At 58.1% G+C, this 14,962-nt stretch overlaps 1 protein-coding gene across 4 annotated transcripts in view; it reads left to right on the top strand.

Annotated features, from left to right (window-relative positions):
- Positions 1-1,996: 1,996 nt before the first annotated feature.
- The window catches only part of RASSF4 (Ras association domain family member 4), a 29,314-nt gene continuing 16,348 nt past the window's right edge, over positions 1,997-14,962 (top strand). For 2 of the 4 annotated variants that reach the window (XM_084904749.1, XM_084904751.1), the window contains exons 1-3: positions 1,998-2,109; positions 9,362-9,455; positions 12,476-12,551. In XM_084904749.1, the coding sequence (XP_084760875.1) occupies positions 9,394-9,455; positions 12,476-12,551 (138 nt within the window). In that variant the 5' untranslated portion in view covers positions 1,998-2,109; positions 9,362-9,393. Of the gene's footprint in view, positions 2,110-8,564; positions 8,647-9,361; positions 9,456-12,475; positions 12,552-14,962 lie in introns of those variants that run through there. The other 2 variants (XM_084904752.1, XM_084904750.1) reach the window with 2 other exon arrangements.

Below are 14,962 nucleotides of genomic sequence, written 5' to 3'. Positions count from 1 at the left end.
CCGCCGGGAAAGCTGAAGCTGTGCTCTCTCCTCGAGTCTCCCCTCAGCCCCACATTCTTCCCTATTTCTTTGTCCAGAAGTGGGTCACACGGCCACTTCCGGTTTCAAAGGAAGCAGGAAAGCCATGAGAAGAATTGTCAAGATCGATTTAGAGAATGGCCTTCCAACATTTCTGACTGAGGCCCGCAGTGAGATTTCTTATCACACCCTAATACTAACCTAACTTCACGACTCTCTACTGGGCTCTGAGCACAGCGTGGAAAATGGAAGTGATCACCTGTCAGGAGGGGCCTATGCGATGCTGCTCCAACAAGCTTCTCTCTTCCTCCCCCTTCTCTTTTCTCTCTCTCCTTTCCTATCTCTTCTTTTCCTTTCCTTTCTCTTTCTTCTTTCCTCCCTCTCTTCCTTTTTCCCAAAGAAGGAAACAGATTTTGGGTTTGCAACTAACAGTGTCCACAACACCCACCACAGACGAGCTGGGCCCCAGAGTGCCATGAGCACTGAAGGAGGGGTGATCCCCTCTCTCTCTGAAGGAGAGGACCCTGTGGTGGGCACTGTGTTCCCTGTGAAACTCAGGCAGATGCCCCCGCTCCCCAGGCCTGAGGAGGAGATTGCTGGTGTCCCTGATGGAAGGCACTGAGCCCAGTGCGGACAGCCCGGGTATGCAGGACATACTGGGTCACTTCCTCAAATCCTTTCCTCACTCCAGCCTCGGCCTGGCCATGGGGCATCCCCAACCAGATGAGAAAGACTGATTCACTTTCAAGAGCCAGAAAGCCCCAGGGAATTGTGTGTTACCTTGGTGCTGTTTATTACCCTGCTGGTGGGGGTGAATGCTCACAGGTGGACGGGGGGCGGGGGGGGGGGGGGGGGGTTGCATTTGCCCGCTGTTTCAAAAGACCTTGTAGAGGTGCCCAATTACTGACCTCGGCCTTGATGACCTCAGCCTTCGGCCTATGCAAGAGGAGGTCCGGAACCACAGGCTATTCTCCGTGAATTCACACAAAGGGAGAACTGAGGGACCCCGGGGCTGGTCATCTTTACCCCCTCATTTTTTGCAGGTGGGGAAACTGAGGCCCAGAGGCGCTGCATCATGGCAAGGGCATACAGGAAGTGATGGCAGAGCCCAGTCTCTTTACCCCAAACCCAGCAGTCCTGGCAAGAATTAACGCAGCTCTGGTGAAGTAGGGTGGGGGCCCGGAGACTTCACTGACCTGATTTTTGCCTATGTGGGTGCCTGCATTTTTCTAGAAGGTCCAGATGCTAAAATGGCCACGTGAAGCTAAAAAGATCAAGAGCCACAGATTGACTGAAACTGAAGTGATTTATGTTGGGGATGGGAAAGAGGAGGTCCATCCCAAAGTCAGGGTTGGGAATGGAATCGGGAGATAAAACAGAAATCGCTGTTTCCATTAACCCCTTCCCCTGCCTGCCACTCACAGGGCCAGAAAGACCGAGCTGTTCCCAGTTCCCCAAAGGCCTGTGTCTCGGTCCCCTCTGCCTCCCCGCAGGAGGTGAGAGGAGAGAAGTTTATCTGTCCCTCTTTATCTTCGGATCCGACTTCTTAAACCAGCGGAGCCCTGAGAGGCCACCTCAAGCTCACAGAGTGCAACGGGTGCCCCTGGAGCAAAAATTCCCAATGCTCGGGCCGTACAGACCCTCCGCACCCCCCACCCTCCCCGGCGCACTAGTGACCCACGGAATTTGGACCTTCCCAGTCAATGACCCGCAGGCTGCTTCCTCCGTGAGACTCGGGGCGCCTGGCGGTGGCCTGAGGACACCCCGCAGCCCGCGCCCCAACCTGCTCGGCTGCACCTGGGGTGCCACCTGAAGCCGACCCTTCCCTGTGCCCGGGCCGGCGGGCGGGACGAGCCGGTGCCATTGGCCCGCGCAGGGCGGGGCGGGGCGGGGCGGGGCGGTGCCATTGGCCCGCGGGGGGCGGGGCGTGGTGGGCGGGGCGGCCTTCCCATTGGCCAGAGCGACGAGGGGCGGGGAGAGGCGGCCGACGCACTGAACCGGGAGGCCGGGGCAGTGGGCTACCAGGACGCGGCGCGGTGCCGGCGAGGGCCCAGCTCCGGCAGAGATCTCCGGACTGCGCCGCCGAGGACGGTGAGTGACCGTGGACCGGAGAGATCGGGGCGTCCGGCGCGCACTGACACCGAGGCCCCCGAGCCGTGAGCGCCGGCGCCTGGCACTGATGCCCGCGGCTGCCGCAGCAGGTCCCCTCGTGTGCCAGCCCGGCTTCCCCGGAGCCCGTGGTCCGGAGCGGAGTTGGGAGCGGGCATCGCGCCAGCACCTCCTCCCCGGGGAGGGCCCGGAGGGGCTACAGCCTGAGCGCGACAGGTGACCAACCGCAGCTGCACCTGCCGCGCTGGCGCTCTGCTCAGCCAGCGAAGGGGTTTAGCACAGTATGCCCTCTACTTCTTACAGCCACAATGCTTTCATTGAACCCATGTTCAGATGAGAAAACTGATGTTCAAAGACTTGTGGAATTATCCTGTTTTATCAGATAAGTCAGTAGTGCGATCAGGATTCGAACTCAGGTCCCATTCATTTCGCCCACTGAAGTCAGAGCTCACTCTGCTCTCCCCTGAGCTCCTGACTCTCAGTCCTGTGCTTCGGGCTGTGAGAGCCTCTGTGTTTTCACTCTGCACAGCCTTGTTTACTCATCCCAGAGGGCATGAATGCCGGGCCAGGCCGGTGCTATCTTAAAACACTGTAAAAAGAGCCTCCCAAAAGAGTTAAATCAGGTCACAGCAAACAAAGACTGCATTCTGTCATTGAATCCAAGCAGGTTAGACTACAAAGCCAGGCACTTGTGCTTGTCCCTCACTGGCTACTTACAGTTTAAGTTTAACTGTCCACAGCACAATCAAGATGTGCTGCCAAAAGCCATGTTGTTGTTTTTTTGTTGTTGTTGTTGTTTTTCTTGTTGTTGTTGTTTTGTTTTGTTTTTTTAAGAAAGAAAAAAAAGAAAGGTAAATGAATTGGTAGAACTAACAGGTACCTGCAGGTCTGTCTGCCTCCTACTCCCCTGTGTCATTCCCGAGCCGCTGCTGGCACCAGGATGGGAGATAGTAGGGAGAAGGAGGGAGGAAGGAGGGGGTTAGGGAACGGGGGTGGGAGAGGAAGGAGGGAAAGGGAGAGAAGAGGAAAGGGAACATGTTAAACTGAGTCAAATCCTGCCTGCTGGGAGTAGTCATGGGTGTGGCTCAGTACTTGTCAGTGTTTAAGTCTGTTTCGTTAGTTCTCCTGATTCTCTCTGCGGGCAGTGCTGACCGTTTGGCCTGACAGTGAGAATGAGGTGGACGCCACAGACCACAGCGTCAGTGAGAAAGGTGGGAGGTGGGGTGTAGTTCCACCCTGAGAGTCCAGTGGGTAGCCTGGAGGTCAAGGACAGTGAAGGGCAGGGTCCTCCTGGGTCAGGCAGCTAGACAATGACTCATAACCAAGACCATGAACAGAACAGCGTTCAGATCCTGTTAAAGGCAAAGCCTCGAAGGGGAGGCTATGGGGTCAACCAGAAAGCCCTCTGGAGTGTACCTCTGGGGGCCGGGGCACAGTTTTGGGAGTAAAGTTGGTCATATGTCCTCACGCACAGCCGCTCCTCCCAGGGGGACTGCCATCCTCTTCTGGTGCCGCAGTCCCGTCCCCAGAGCCTCGTGGTCTCTCCAGAGCCCCTGGCCTTTTATGACCTATAACTGGAGCTTCTGGTTATCCCATGTGAGCTCATGTGAGGCCCAGCTCACATGTCTCTTCACTCACCTTCAGTCGGTGACTCAGCTAATGAGGAACCTAAGGCTGTGTGAGGGACGGGACTCACCTAAGGTCACGCAGCTCAAGAATCCCGCAGCAGAGCTTGGAGCCCAGATCCTTGGGAAGGCTGGGGTTATCCCATCACACACAGTGCCTGGAAGAAAACGCTTTGAAAGTTCTTTACTGTGAAATAAAAGCAAATGGGAGGCGGCTGCCTTCCCAGAGCCTCTGCGGTGTTTTCCCTATGGCTGAAGGGGAACTTGCAGATTGCTCAGTCTCCTAGCCGCCTGCCCTCCCGCCCGGGCGGTGCTGCTGAGGGAGACTGACAGCCCCTCTCCTCGCCCTGCCTGAGCTTGGGGTGGGTGGAGTGTCAGGAGGCCTGTGGCCCGGAGTGGAAAGAGCCTGAGGACACTCTGGACCAGCTGCCAGTTCAATCCCGGCTACACCAAGGCCCAGGAGATGGCACAGCACGCTAAGTCACCCATAAGCTGATTCTGCAGCAAAACTCACCCCCAGACTTCTTTCCCACACCCCTGCTTCCTGTCTTTTGCTGCGACACATTTCAGCAGAAGTTCTTAACTGGGATCTGAGGAGCTTCTTGATCTCCTGCAGTGGTGTGCAAATTCAGTGTGTGCACAGGCGTGTGCATACACACACATGCACACACACATCTTTCTGGGGATCATATGTTAAACTCTCAAGGCTCCAAAGGGTTCCGTGGCCCAGAAGTGTAAGGCGGACCCTGTCTCACAGGAGCCAGCGGAGCCGCAGGGGCCCTCGCCTGGCCCAGCGGGGGGCACGGTGGAGGCAGCCGGGCAGAGCACCCAGGGCAGCCGGACAGCAGTGGGCACAGGCTACGTGCCTGCTCCGGGCCTCGGAGCGTTCTGAGCTTCTCTTTGGCCCAAAAGCACAGCTGAGAGGATTCCTGTTTCCCTCTCCCCCTTCACAGGGAGGGGAGCCCAGTTTGGGGGGCGAGTCCAGGGGCCAGGGTGTGCAGATGTGAGGGAGAGCAGGAGGACTGCGGGCAGCTGTGTGGCCAGCCTGCCAAGCCGCGGAAGCGAGGCCAGAATGGGCTCAGGGAGACCTGTCAGTGGGACGGGAGCCGCACAGGGGGAGGGCATAGCAAAGGCCAGCCCCGGGGAAGGTGGGGATGGAGGTACTGGTGGCTCTGCGGCCACCTCTCCTGCTGGGCAGTGACCTCCAGGCCTTCCTAGCCATCAGCACTGGGGCAGGGAGGTCTGGGTGAGCCACAGGGATGGGGAGGGGTGCCACTGGGGGGAGAGGGGGAGGAGAGCAGCTTGGAAGTGGGTGGGATCTGCAGCTGCTGAGCTGTTGCCTGCCGTCCACACCCCAAAGCTGGCTGGTGTGTTGCTGAGGAGCAGCCTCTGTCCAGCCAGACCCTCTGGAGGCAGCTGGTGCCAGCACGCTCCTGGCCGAGCTCCTGCCACTTGCTGGCCAGCAGGTGCCAGGAAGGCCCACTGCCAGGGCATTGTTTTCCGGGCCTCCGGCTGGCCCTGCCTGGCAGCGGGAGCTGTGGCCCGGGACACGGCTCCCAGGAGTGCCCGCAGTGTCCCCCACCTGCCCTCCCCGGAGCCCCCGTCCCTCCCGGTGAGAGCCGGTCCCACTGCTCTGTCCTCTCTGCTGTTTTCCCACCACTTCTGTTGACTTTAATCAAATGTACAGCCCAGAACACTGGGTTATTAATAAGAAAATAAGGCCTAAACAAGAAAATAAGAATCACAACCTTTTCAAATGTTCGAACGGAGGTTACCAAGCTTTCAGGCTGCCCGGACATCCTCAGGACATTTCAATGTGGACACCGACACCTGCTGCATTCGGCCGAGTGAGGATCGCAGTGGCCAGCTTCTGAGCCATTGCTTCACGAGAGGGGGCCTTGTGCGGCCAGAGCAGGAGCTCACAGCCTGGATGCAGGCTTCCAGTGCGTTCCGCTGGCTTTATGATATTGCTCTGGCATTAGCCTTCTTTTGCTCCTCTGCCATCCGCTGCCGTGGTGCCCTGAAGAGCCGCAGAGCTCGTGACCCCCGAGGAGGAAAGGTGGGCCCCGTCTGACAGGGGAAAGGCTTCAGCGCCCTTTATCCCAACCACAGGCAGGGACAAGAGCCAGGGCGGCTGTGGTCCCGCTGCCACCCAGCCCCTGCTCAGGGCCCGGCAGCCACTGACATAGAAAGCTATACCCATTCACCACCAGGCACTGCGCAGGTGAGCCAGGCGGCACACGCCCGCCCCTCCTCGGCTTCAGGGAGCGCTGGCTGAGCTGGGCCTTTGGTTGAGGATGGGTGTTTTTCAATATTTTATTTAAAAAGCACAGCTGTATCTTTAAATAAAACCAGGGCAGAAGCCCAGAATACATATGGATCAAGCATGTCAAACCGGCAGCCGGCAGGCCACATGCTTCGCCTCCAGCCACGCGTGTGACCTGCTTGGGTGGGTGGAAGTGCCTTGGTTGAAGCGGGACTGGGTGCTGCCGGGGGCTGGCCTGCCTCTCGGGCTCAGCCAGGAGCTGCCCAGTGACAGATGCAGCAGGAGGCCAGCACCCGCTCTGGGAGGCAGCCTGCTTTGTCTGGGCCTGCTCCCCTCCCCCACCCAGGGCTGCAGGCCTCTGGGCTGGCTTCCCAGTTAGCGGCTCCCATCCTTAGCCAAAGGCCCAGCTCCAGCCACCGGCGTTACATCCTTTGAATTAGTCTTTTGGGGGCAAAACACTCCCGAAGGCCCATGTGGGGAGATCTCACGTGCTAGGCAGCACGGAGCCTGGCCCTGGACGGGGCTCCCCACACCCACCCCTTGGCTTCTTGTCGTCCTGCAATGCGCAGGCTTGTTCCCTGCAGGGGAAGGGTGGTGAGGCAGCACCACAGCGTCCCTGAGGCAGTGCGCTCCTCTTGGTGTGTGTGTGGGGGGGGAGGGGGCGTCAGAGGGGCTCCTGGGGCAGCAGAGTGGGAGCCTGGAGCAGGTGCAGGCCCAGGGGAGCTGCTCTGGCGGGTGCCACCTGAGCTAACATCGGGGTACAGGACAGGGCGAAGGCCGTGTCTGAGTAGAGGACAGTACGGTTAAAGCCCAAATGGAGCAAAGGGCACTGAGCCCTTGAGGGGGCTGTGGGCAGGAGGCTGGAGTTCGAGCAGGGAGTGGGAGAGCAGGGAGTGGGAGGGAGCAGAAAAGAGGAAGGCAGGAGAGCCGCCCTGCTGGTTCTGGGTAAACGCAGCCCTTCCTGTCAGTGGCTGCAGGCATCCCTGTGCCCTGAGCCACAGGACAGTGTGAGGGGCCGCCACCAGCCTCACCCGCTCCGGCTCCGCTGAGCAGCGGCTGTGTGGGCAGGATTTGAGGAAGGGCCTGAGGCGGAGCCTGGTGGTCACTTTGCTGCTGGCACTGCGGGGCTGAGGAACCGAAACCCTCTTTTGCAATGGCCCGGAGTGCAGCAGGAGGTCCCCCAGGCCCAGGGTGCCGCCCTGTGCCCACGGCAGGGCCTGTGCTGGCTGTGGGGCCTCCTCGGGGAGCCTGGCCCCTCCCAGCTGGGGTCTGCCTCATGCCAAGGCAGAAGGACGTGTTTATAGGACGACTCTGGGGTCGCTGGGAGGCCCACCTCCCACCTTCAAATAATTCCCCTCTCCGTACCCACGTGTCCCTGCCTCCCGGAGCGACCGCTCCTGCCCGCACCGGGCGCTCCTCTGGGAGGGCTGTCCAGCAAGCAGGGAGGGAGTGCGCGATGGACAGCGAGCTCGAGGGACAGAGCACTCTGCTCCCCGGATTCACAGAACAGCAGGGGTCACACACACGCACGCACGCACACACACAGAGCAGGAAGGTGTGACTGAGCCAGGCCTGTGTCAACCGAGTTTGTGAAGGAGCCGCCTCATGGGTGGAGGGAGGCCGTGCACCTGGCTGTGCCCCTCCAGTGTAACGTGCCCCTCGGACTGCTGGCTGCAGCTTGGCAGAGGGGAGGAGGAGGCAGGGCCAGGGGTGGAGAGTGAATTTGAAGTGTGGCTTGCTGCTTAGCACACTGAAGGCCTTGGTAGGAGAGTCCTCCCCAGGGTGGCGTGGAGGGAGTTAGGAGTAGGAACCATGTGCCTGTGCCATGGAGATGCTGGTGCCCGAGGGAGCGCCCCAGGGAGTTACCGTCCGTCAGAGGCCGGGCCTGGGGGAAGCGCACAGACCTCGCTGGGCCGAGTGGGAAGACACAGGCAGCTTCCTGTGTGCGCCCACTGTCCCCTGGAGGGCGGCACCCGCTGTGCCGATGAGAAAGGAGGTCCGGAGGCGCCAGACCACTCCGGGAGCCTGTAGGCTGCGCTAGGCAACAGCACAGAGGCTCATTCCAGGGCCTTGGAGTTTGCAAGCTGGAACACAGCGAGGAAAAAACCCAGGAGTGTTTCAAAGAGGAAAGAAAAGTGAAAAGTTCTTGTAGCAACAAGCGCACTCTGGACCAGTATCAGCCCTGCATTCTGGGCCCAGGACCGCTGGGAGGGTCACCGGCGGAGTTCTCAGGTGATCCGGAACAGGGTGCCAGCAGGTCTGGTCACGCCCCAGGTCTGGCCAGCAGCCCTCAGGTGGACGCACTGAGTCCTCGGAGTAATTAGAGGCTCACCCGGGCCAGATGTGTATCCAGGCACTTGTCTTTGGAGCCTGTCTCTTAGGAGATGGAGGATCTCCCCAGGGTGTGGGTTTGACCTCTGCCCCTCTGTCCCAGGCGAGCTAGAAAGAGGATGGTCCTTCCTGTGTCCCAGCTGTCTAACTGCTTATATAGTCCCTTCTTCACTCTTTCCTCAGGGTGTGAGCCGCTGTTCAAGGTCAGCGCAGAACGGGCGAAAGGACAGTATCCGGGCGCTAAGGGCTGGCGTTCGCAGGGGCTTTGCCACTTCTGCGCTGGGAATCTTGGGCAAGGTGGGAACAGGACGGCATTTACCTCGTAATGTTGTGAGGAGTGAATGAAACACAGTAAGCCCTCCCAATGTTGGCAATGGGTTCTGTGACTTGAAGGGAAGTGACAGCTAAAGAAACCGGTTTACAATAAGCTGATATGCGGGAGTTAAGTTCCTGCAGCATCTCATCACCGTGGTAACCAGCCAGCTGTAACCATAGAAAATGCTCAACACAGTGTGTGGCACGTAGTGAGCATGGTACCTGTCCGCCGCTCCCTGGGTGGTGCGGACTCCAGGGGCAGCCCAGTCCCGCCCTGGGCTCAGCGGGAATGAGGAGACAGGCCCAGGCCACTTCGGAAGTTTGGAGGAGTGATCGGGGCAGAAACATTACTCAGGGTGTCCCCGCGGAGAGGAGGGAGCACCTGCCCTGACACATGAAGGAGACTGAGCCTGACTCCCAGGGATTGTGGAGAGGTTCTGGGAGTGGGGCTGATTGAACTGGCAACTGCTGACTCGGCAGTTCTGGCCTTGGGCCACCAGGGGGCGCTTGGCTGACACGTGCCCGTGTGGAACCCCTTAAGTCCTCTGGTCCTGGGAGTGGGAGTGAGGAGGGGACTGGGGATGCAGGATTGGAAGGATGGAGGTGGGAGGTGAGCCCAGGCAGCGGGCTCTGGGGGCCCCACTAGCCAGCTCCTCCCGCTTACCTGTCTGTGCGCCCTTCCCGGTCTTGCTGGCAGGTAGCTTCCGAGTCTGCAGGCAGGAGGAGAAGATGAAGGAAGATTGTGCACCCAGTTCTCATGTGCCCATCAGCGACAGCAAATCCATTCTGAAGTAAGCCTGTGTGTGCTGGGAGGGTGCGTGCCTGAGGTCTCCTCCATGGGCAGCCTTTGGGTGGAAGGTTCCGGGACCTTTTCCCAGATGGGAGGTGTGCCTGCCCCAGGACAGTGACAGGGGCCTGCCATGGGCATGGTTGTCTTTGGAGCCTCTCTTTGGAGATGGAGGGCTTCCTTAGGGTGCAGGTTTTACCTCTGCCCCCTCTGGCCCACAAAAGCAGGAAATGGTATTTATTTAAAAGCTACTGAAAAACAAACAAATGAACAAAAATAACTAGAGCAATACTAACACTTTTATTGTTGTGTTAAACAGTTAAGGAAAAAAGCCTCAACACTGGCTTTAAGTTTATAATGAAAAAGTATATTGACATAAGATTTTTAGCTTTGCTTATTTCTATTTTATATACTCTAAATGTTTATTTTAAGATACTTTTTAAATGTTTAGGATACTTTTTAAACGTTTAGGATACTTTTTAAAATTTATTTCTGAACTAAAGAAAAGCACAGTTGTGATTTTATCTTGCTTTTTGAGTTCTGAGTCTAAACATTGTCTGCTTTGGGCAGCTCCTGCCTGCCATCCGATGACAAGCCAGTCCCTCAGGGAGGGCTCACTTTTGAGAGATGGTGCCCTGGGCCCTCCTGCTGAGACCCTGAGAGCAGACAGCATTCCCTTGTATCATTCCCAGTTCTACTCATACCATCTTGTTCTTATTTACATTCATAATAAGAACAATATTAGATATCATTTTTGAAAAGTCGTAATCACCATAACACATCTCCACTAATAAAAGAGAAAAATGCTAATTGACCGTACCTTTGTTATGCCCACAGCCAATCAGAGTGAGTATTCAAATTAACCCAGTAAAGATGGGAGTTAATTTGTATATGCAGGCACTGAGCAGCCTGGGTCCCGGAAACATCCTCCGGACCCAGGTTGCTCCTAGCCTTTAGGCCCAGGTTTAGGCCCTGAGCGGCAGGCGTCCCAGAACACCCCCTGGCCATTCAGAGCCTATGAGTGCAGGCACCAAGTGGCTGGGGGTAGGGTGGGAATGTCCCTGCTTCACCATAGTTCCTGCCCTGCCTGCAGCCACTTGCAAATGCGGCGGTTTGGGTCCATGTCCCCAGCCTGGGGTCTAAGGCTGGCAGCGGTGAGTGGACTCACACAGAGATCCCCTCCCAGCCCAGCCTGGGATCCCAGCCACTGAATCACACCAGTCAGGCAGATATGGAGGAATCTTAAATGTTTCTTTTATATATATATATTTTACTGATGTTTTACAGAGAGGAAGGGAAAGGGATAGAGCTAGAAACATCTAGGAGAGAGAAACATTGAACAGCTGCCTTCTGCACAGTCCCCACTGGGTATGTGCCCCCAACCAAGATACATGGCCTTGACCAGAATCGAACCTGGGACCCTGGAGTCTGCAGGCATTCGCTCCATCCACTGAGCCAAACCAGTTAGGGTTGTCCAATATGCTAAGGAAAAAACCCTTAAAGAGGGAATATGCAGGGGAGGGCATTTGAGGGTGACCGGGCTGATAGGGGAGGGCAGTTGGGGACGATCAGGCTGGCAGGGGGGCAGTTAGGCATCAATCAGGCTGGCAGGGGAGTGGTTAGGGGGTGATCATGCTGGCAGGCAGAAGCAGTTAGGGTCAATCAGGCAGGCAGGTGAGCAATTGGGAGCCAGCAGTCCAGGATTGTGAGAGGGATGTCCGACTGCCTATTTAGGCCCTGCAGTTGGACATCCTTTGAGGGGTCCCAGATTGGAGAGGGTGCAGGTTGGGCTGAGGGGCACACACACCTGTGCAGGAATTTCATGCACCAGGCCTCTAGTAATATATAACTTCATATATGTTTATGTGTGTGTATCCTAATAATTTTGTGTTTAGCATTTACACTCTTATAAGCCCAATGAACATGCAGCATTGAATGCTGCTTCGTCAATGCCATAACACTGTAAATCACTTCCCCTGGCAGTTACCGTCACCCCCACATTGCAGAGCGGGCGCTGCGCCCGCACAGCCGGGCTGGTGCGGGGCCGGCGCTGGCACTGCCTGAGGAAGATGCAGGGCAGCCTGCCCAGGAGGGGCCGCCAGCGAGTGTGGCTCCAGCACGGGCCGTGGCTGGAGAAGTGAAGCTCCTGTGAAAGATGCTCCAGGTGGCAAACACTTCTTACAGAATACAATACTGAGCAAGGTCTCCTTAACACTGTATACAGGTTACATGGGGGCACGATAATGTTTTAGATATACTGGGTTCAGTGAAGTGTTGTTAAGGTTAATTTCACCTGTTTCATTTCCCTCTTGGATAAATGTGACGCGCATTCTGTATCTGTTGGATGGAGCTGCCCTGCAGAGGCCGCTTGGGCACAGGCAGCTGTCACGGTCTCCTCTCGGCCACGCCAGCCAAGCACAGTGTGTTCCCTTTTATTCTGGGGAGAAAACACTTGGGCCTTCGGGGTCTCACTCACCGCTGTCCCCTTCACCCCCTGTCATGCCTCCAGGAGGTCAGGATGGGAAAGAGGCAGGAGCCCTTCTGGTGCCCACAATATCAGATATCATTTTTTGAAAAGTCATCATCACCATAACATGCCAGGCCCTGGTAGGCAGTAATGTGGGGGGGAAGCAGGAGTCTTCCAAACGCCAATAGTCTGGCCCCGGGGGTTATTTGAGGAAGTGACTCAGCAGTAAAGTATGGGGAGGCCTACAGGAGCTGTTATCCTCAATAGTGACCATGTGCAAACACCCGCACTGCACAGGGATGGGGTCCACCTGTGAGCTTTCACTTCCCTCTAAGTCCCACCCCTATGCCTCCCCCGAGGGCTGATATTGGAACCTCAAGAAGACTGAAGGGCGCGTGTTCAGTGGCAGTCTGGTCTCTTGACCAGTTGTGCGTGGCCAGAAAGCTGTGTGCTGTGATGCCCGCTCTGCAGATGAGGAAACCGAGGCCAAAGAGGGCAAACCCCTTGTCCGAGCCCTGCCACACGCAGAGACGATGCACGTGTGCTTCCCTCCTCAGGTCGGAGCTCTTACACCTGCTGAAAACCTACAACTGCTACCACGAGGGCAGGAGCTTCCAGCTGAGACACCGAGAGGTAAGGCCCGGGCTCTGCCGGATGCAGAGTCACCGTCTATCCACCACTGGCAGCAGACAGGCCAGTTTACACCTGTTTTCTAGGGTAATTATTATTTTTCTAAATATATTTTATTGATTTTTTACAGAGAGGGAGGGATAGTTAGAAACATTGATGAGAGAGAAACATTGAGCAGCTGCCTCCTGCACACCTCCTACTGGGGATGTGCCTGCAACCAAGGCACATGCCCTTGACCGGAATCGAACCTGGGACCTTTCAGTCTGCAGGCCAATGCTCTATCCACTGAGCCAAGCCAGGTAGGGCTCCAGGGTAATTATTAAGGCCACATTCCTCACTCTTGGAAGTGTCCCCATTTGGTAATGAATTATAAGGTCACGCATCCTCTGAGGGGGGCACCTGCTGATGGCAGCCAGGATCTCTTCATGAGGCCCCTGTCAGGGGGCAGAGGGTCAGGCTATCCCGGTGAGAATTCATAGCCAGTGCCCCACACAGGCCCTCCTGGTATCTCACTGGAAGCTAGACACCCGGGATTTCCTGTGGAATCTCCCAAATCTCGAAACCCTATGAGCCAAACAAAGCGTGTCTGTGGCCATCCAGAGGCTGTGGCGCCAGCCGGACTCGGGAATGGCCAGCAGGCCCAGGCTCGGGGCCACTCACTGAGCAGATCGAGCAGAGGCCTGGCCCTCCGCCACCTGAAACCCTCCCACCGTTCACTGGGGCCCAGGCCGGGCTCTGCCCCACCTCGGTCTCACTCAATCCGCTTGTAAAGCCCCCGGGGGGGACTTGTCGTGTGAGGTTCTGTTTGGGGGTTCCCACGGTTGAGATGGGGTGACTTCTGGACTCCCTCGGGCCTGTCAGTGTCTGTAGAGCCAGCAGCCTGAGTCCCCTTGGGCTGCTGAGCGCAAGAATGGGCAGTTCACACCCCACCCCCCCAGACCCCTCCTCAGGTGGAGGCAGCCGCTGCTCGTTCATCTTCATTCCCGTTAGCGATTCCAACAGCCGCGCACCCTCCCGCAGTTCCCAGACCTGAGGGTGAGCCCCGTGTCTGGGCAGCTATGGGCAGCTGGGGTCCTCTGTGGGCAGCTGGGGGTCGCCTGTCAGTGGCCTGAAGGAGGGCACCTGTCGGTGGCATGAAGGAGGACACCTGTCAGTGGCCTGAAGGAGGGCGCCTGTCAGTGGCCTGAAGGAGGGCGCCTGTCAGTGGCATGAAGGAGGGCGCCTGTCAGTGGCATGAAGGAGGGCGCCTGTCAGTGGCATGAAGGAGGGCCAGCTAAAACCCACCCTCCAGACCGAATTGCTGGGCCACCGGATACCGGTCAGGCCGTGCTGGCTGCTGAGATGGCACACACTCTCGGGCCTGGACCACGCCTGACACCTTGTTCCCCACCCGTCTACCGAGGGCTCCTTCCCTCACGCTCTCCCCCTGCCGAGCGGCCTCTAGCACCTGCCCACCAGCCCACCTGTCCCAGCTCCTCACTGCCAGCGGCTCTGACCCCACGGCCCGGCTTCACCGGCTGTCCGTACTCCAGTGGGAGCCCGAGGCCTGCCTGGCTCTGCAGCCCCTGGCCAGCAGGGTGGCCCTGGGCACAGGGGTTGGAGGAGGAGCCAGCAGGCCGGGGTGAGTGGGGCGGAGCCCTGTGTGCTGGGCAGCTCTGACCCGCGCTGCTAAGTGAGGGGTGGGCCTCTTCGGCTCTGGTGCTGGCGGCGGCCTGGGATGCCATCTCCGGCTGACCCCGTTCCTCAGCTCTGGGCATTCAGGGGTGGTTCCCACACCTGCAGCCTCACTGGGAACTTAGGACTGAAGTTCTTGCCTCCGTCCTCCCCCAGCCCGCTGCGTAGAAGCTCTGCATCCCCTCCCCTCTGCGTGTGATGGGCCCCGGGCCCCCTGAGCAAGAGCGCTGGTCCGAGCGCTGGGTGTTGGCACTCGGGACTCCCCAGGACAAACCCTCTGCAGGAGCAGCTGTGGGGGGCAGGGCTGGGGAGCCGGGGAGCCGGGAACCTGTGCCGGTGCCTGTGTGTGGCCGGACAGTCCCCATGGAAACCTCACAATGGTGACAGCTCCCAGGTGTGAGAAGTTTACATCCCACAGCCGGGATTTTCCTGTTCCAGCCCTAAAACTCCTGTGAGGGTCTGGCCTGATCTCCCCCCCGCAGGTTCTCAGCGTGAGATGGGGCGCCCGGTTCCAGGCACCTGCTCCCGGGCTGCCTGAGGCCTGGCAGCCAGGTGCCAGGCACTTTGCCTCTTTTAATTTTCTGTAGCACAAGAGCTTTGCAACGAAGGAGCCGCCATTCTCCAGACAAAGGGATGGAGGCTCTCACGCATAAGCCTCTGAGCCAGGCGACCCTGCAGAGTGAAGGTGCTGGTGTGGCTCGGGGCCTGAGCACAGGCGTTAATACAGCAGCACCTTCGCC

Source organism: Pipistrellus hanaki (assembly GCF_964339955.1).
Source record: "Pipistrellus hanaki genome assembly, chromosome: 14".
NCBI classification, from domain to species: Eukaryota; Metazoa; Chordata; class Mammalia; order Chiroptera; family Vespertilionidae; genus Pipistrellus; species Pipistrellus hanaki.
The sequence above is the reverse complement of the archived record's forward strand: the minus strand, read 5'-3'. Positions and strand labels throughout refer to the sequence as shown.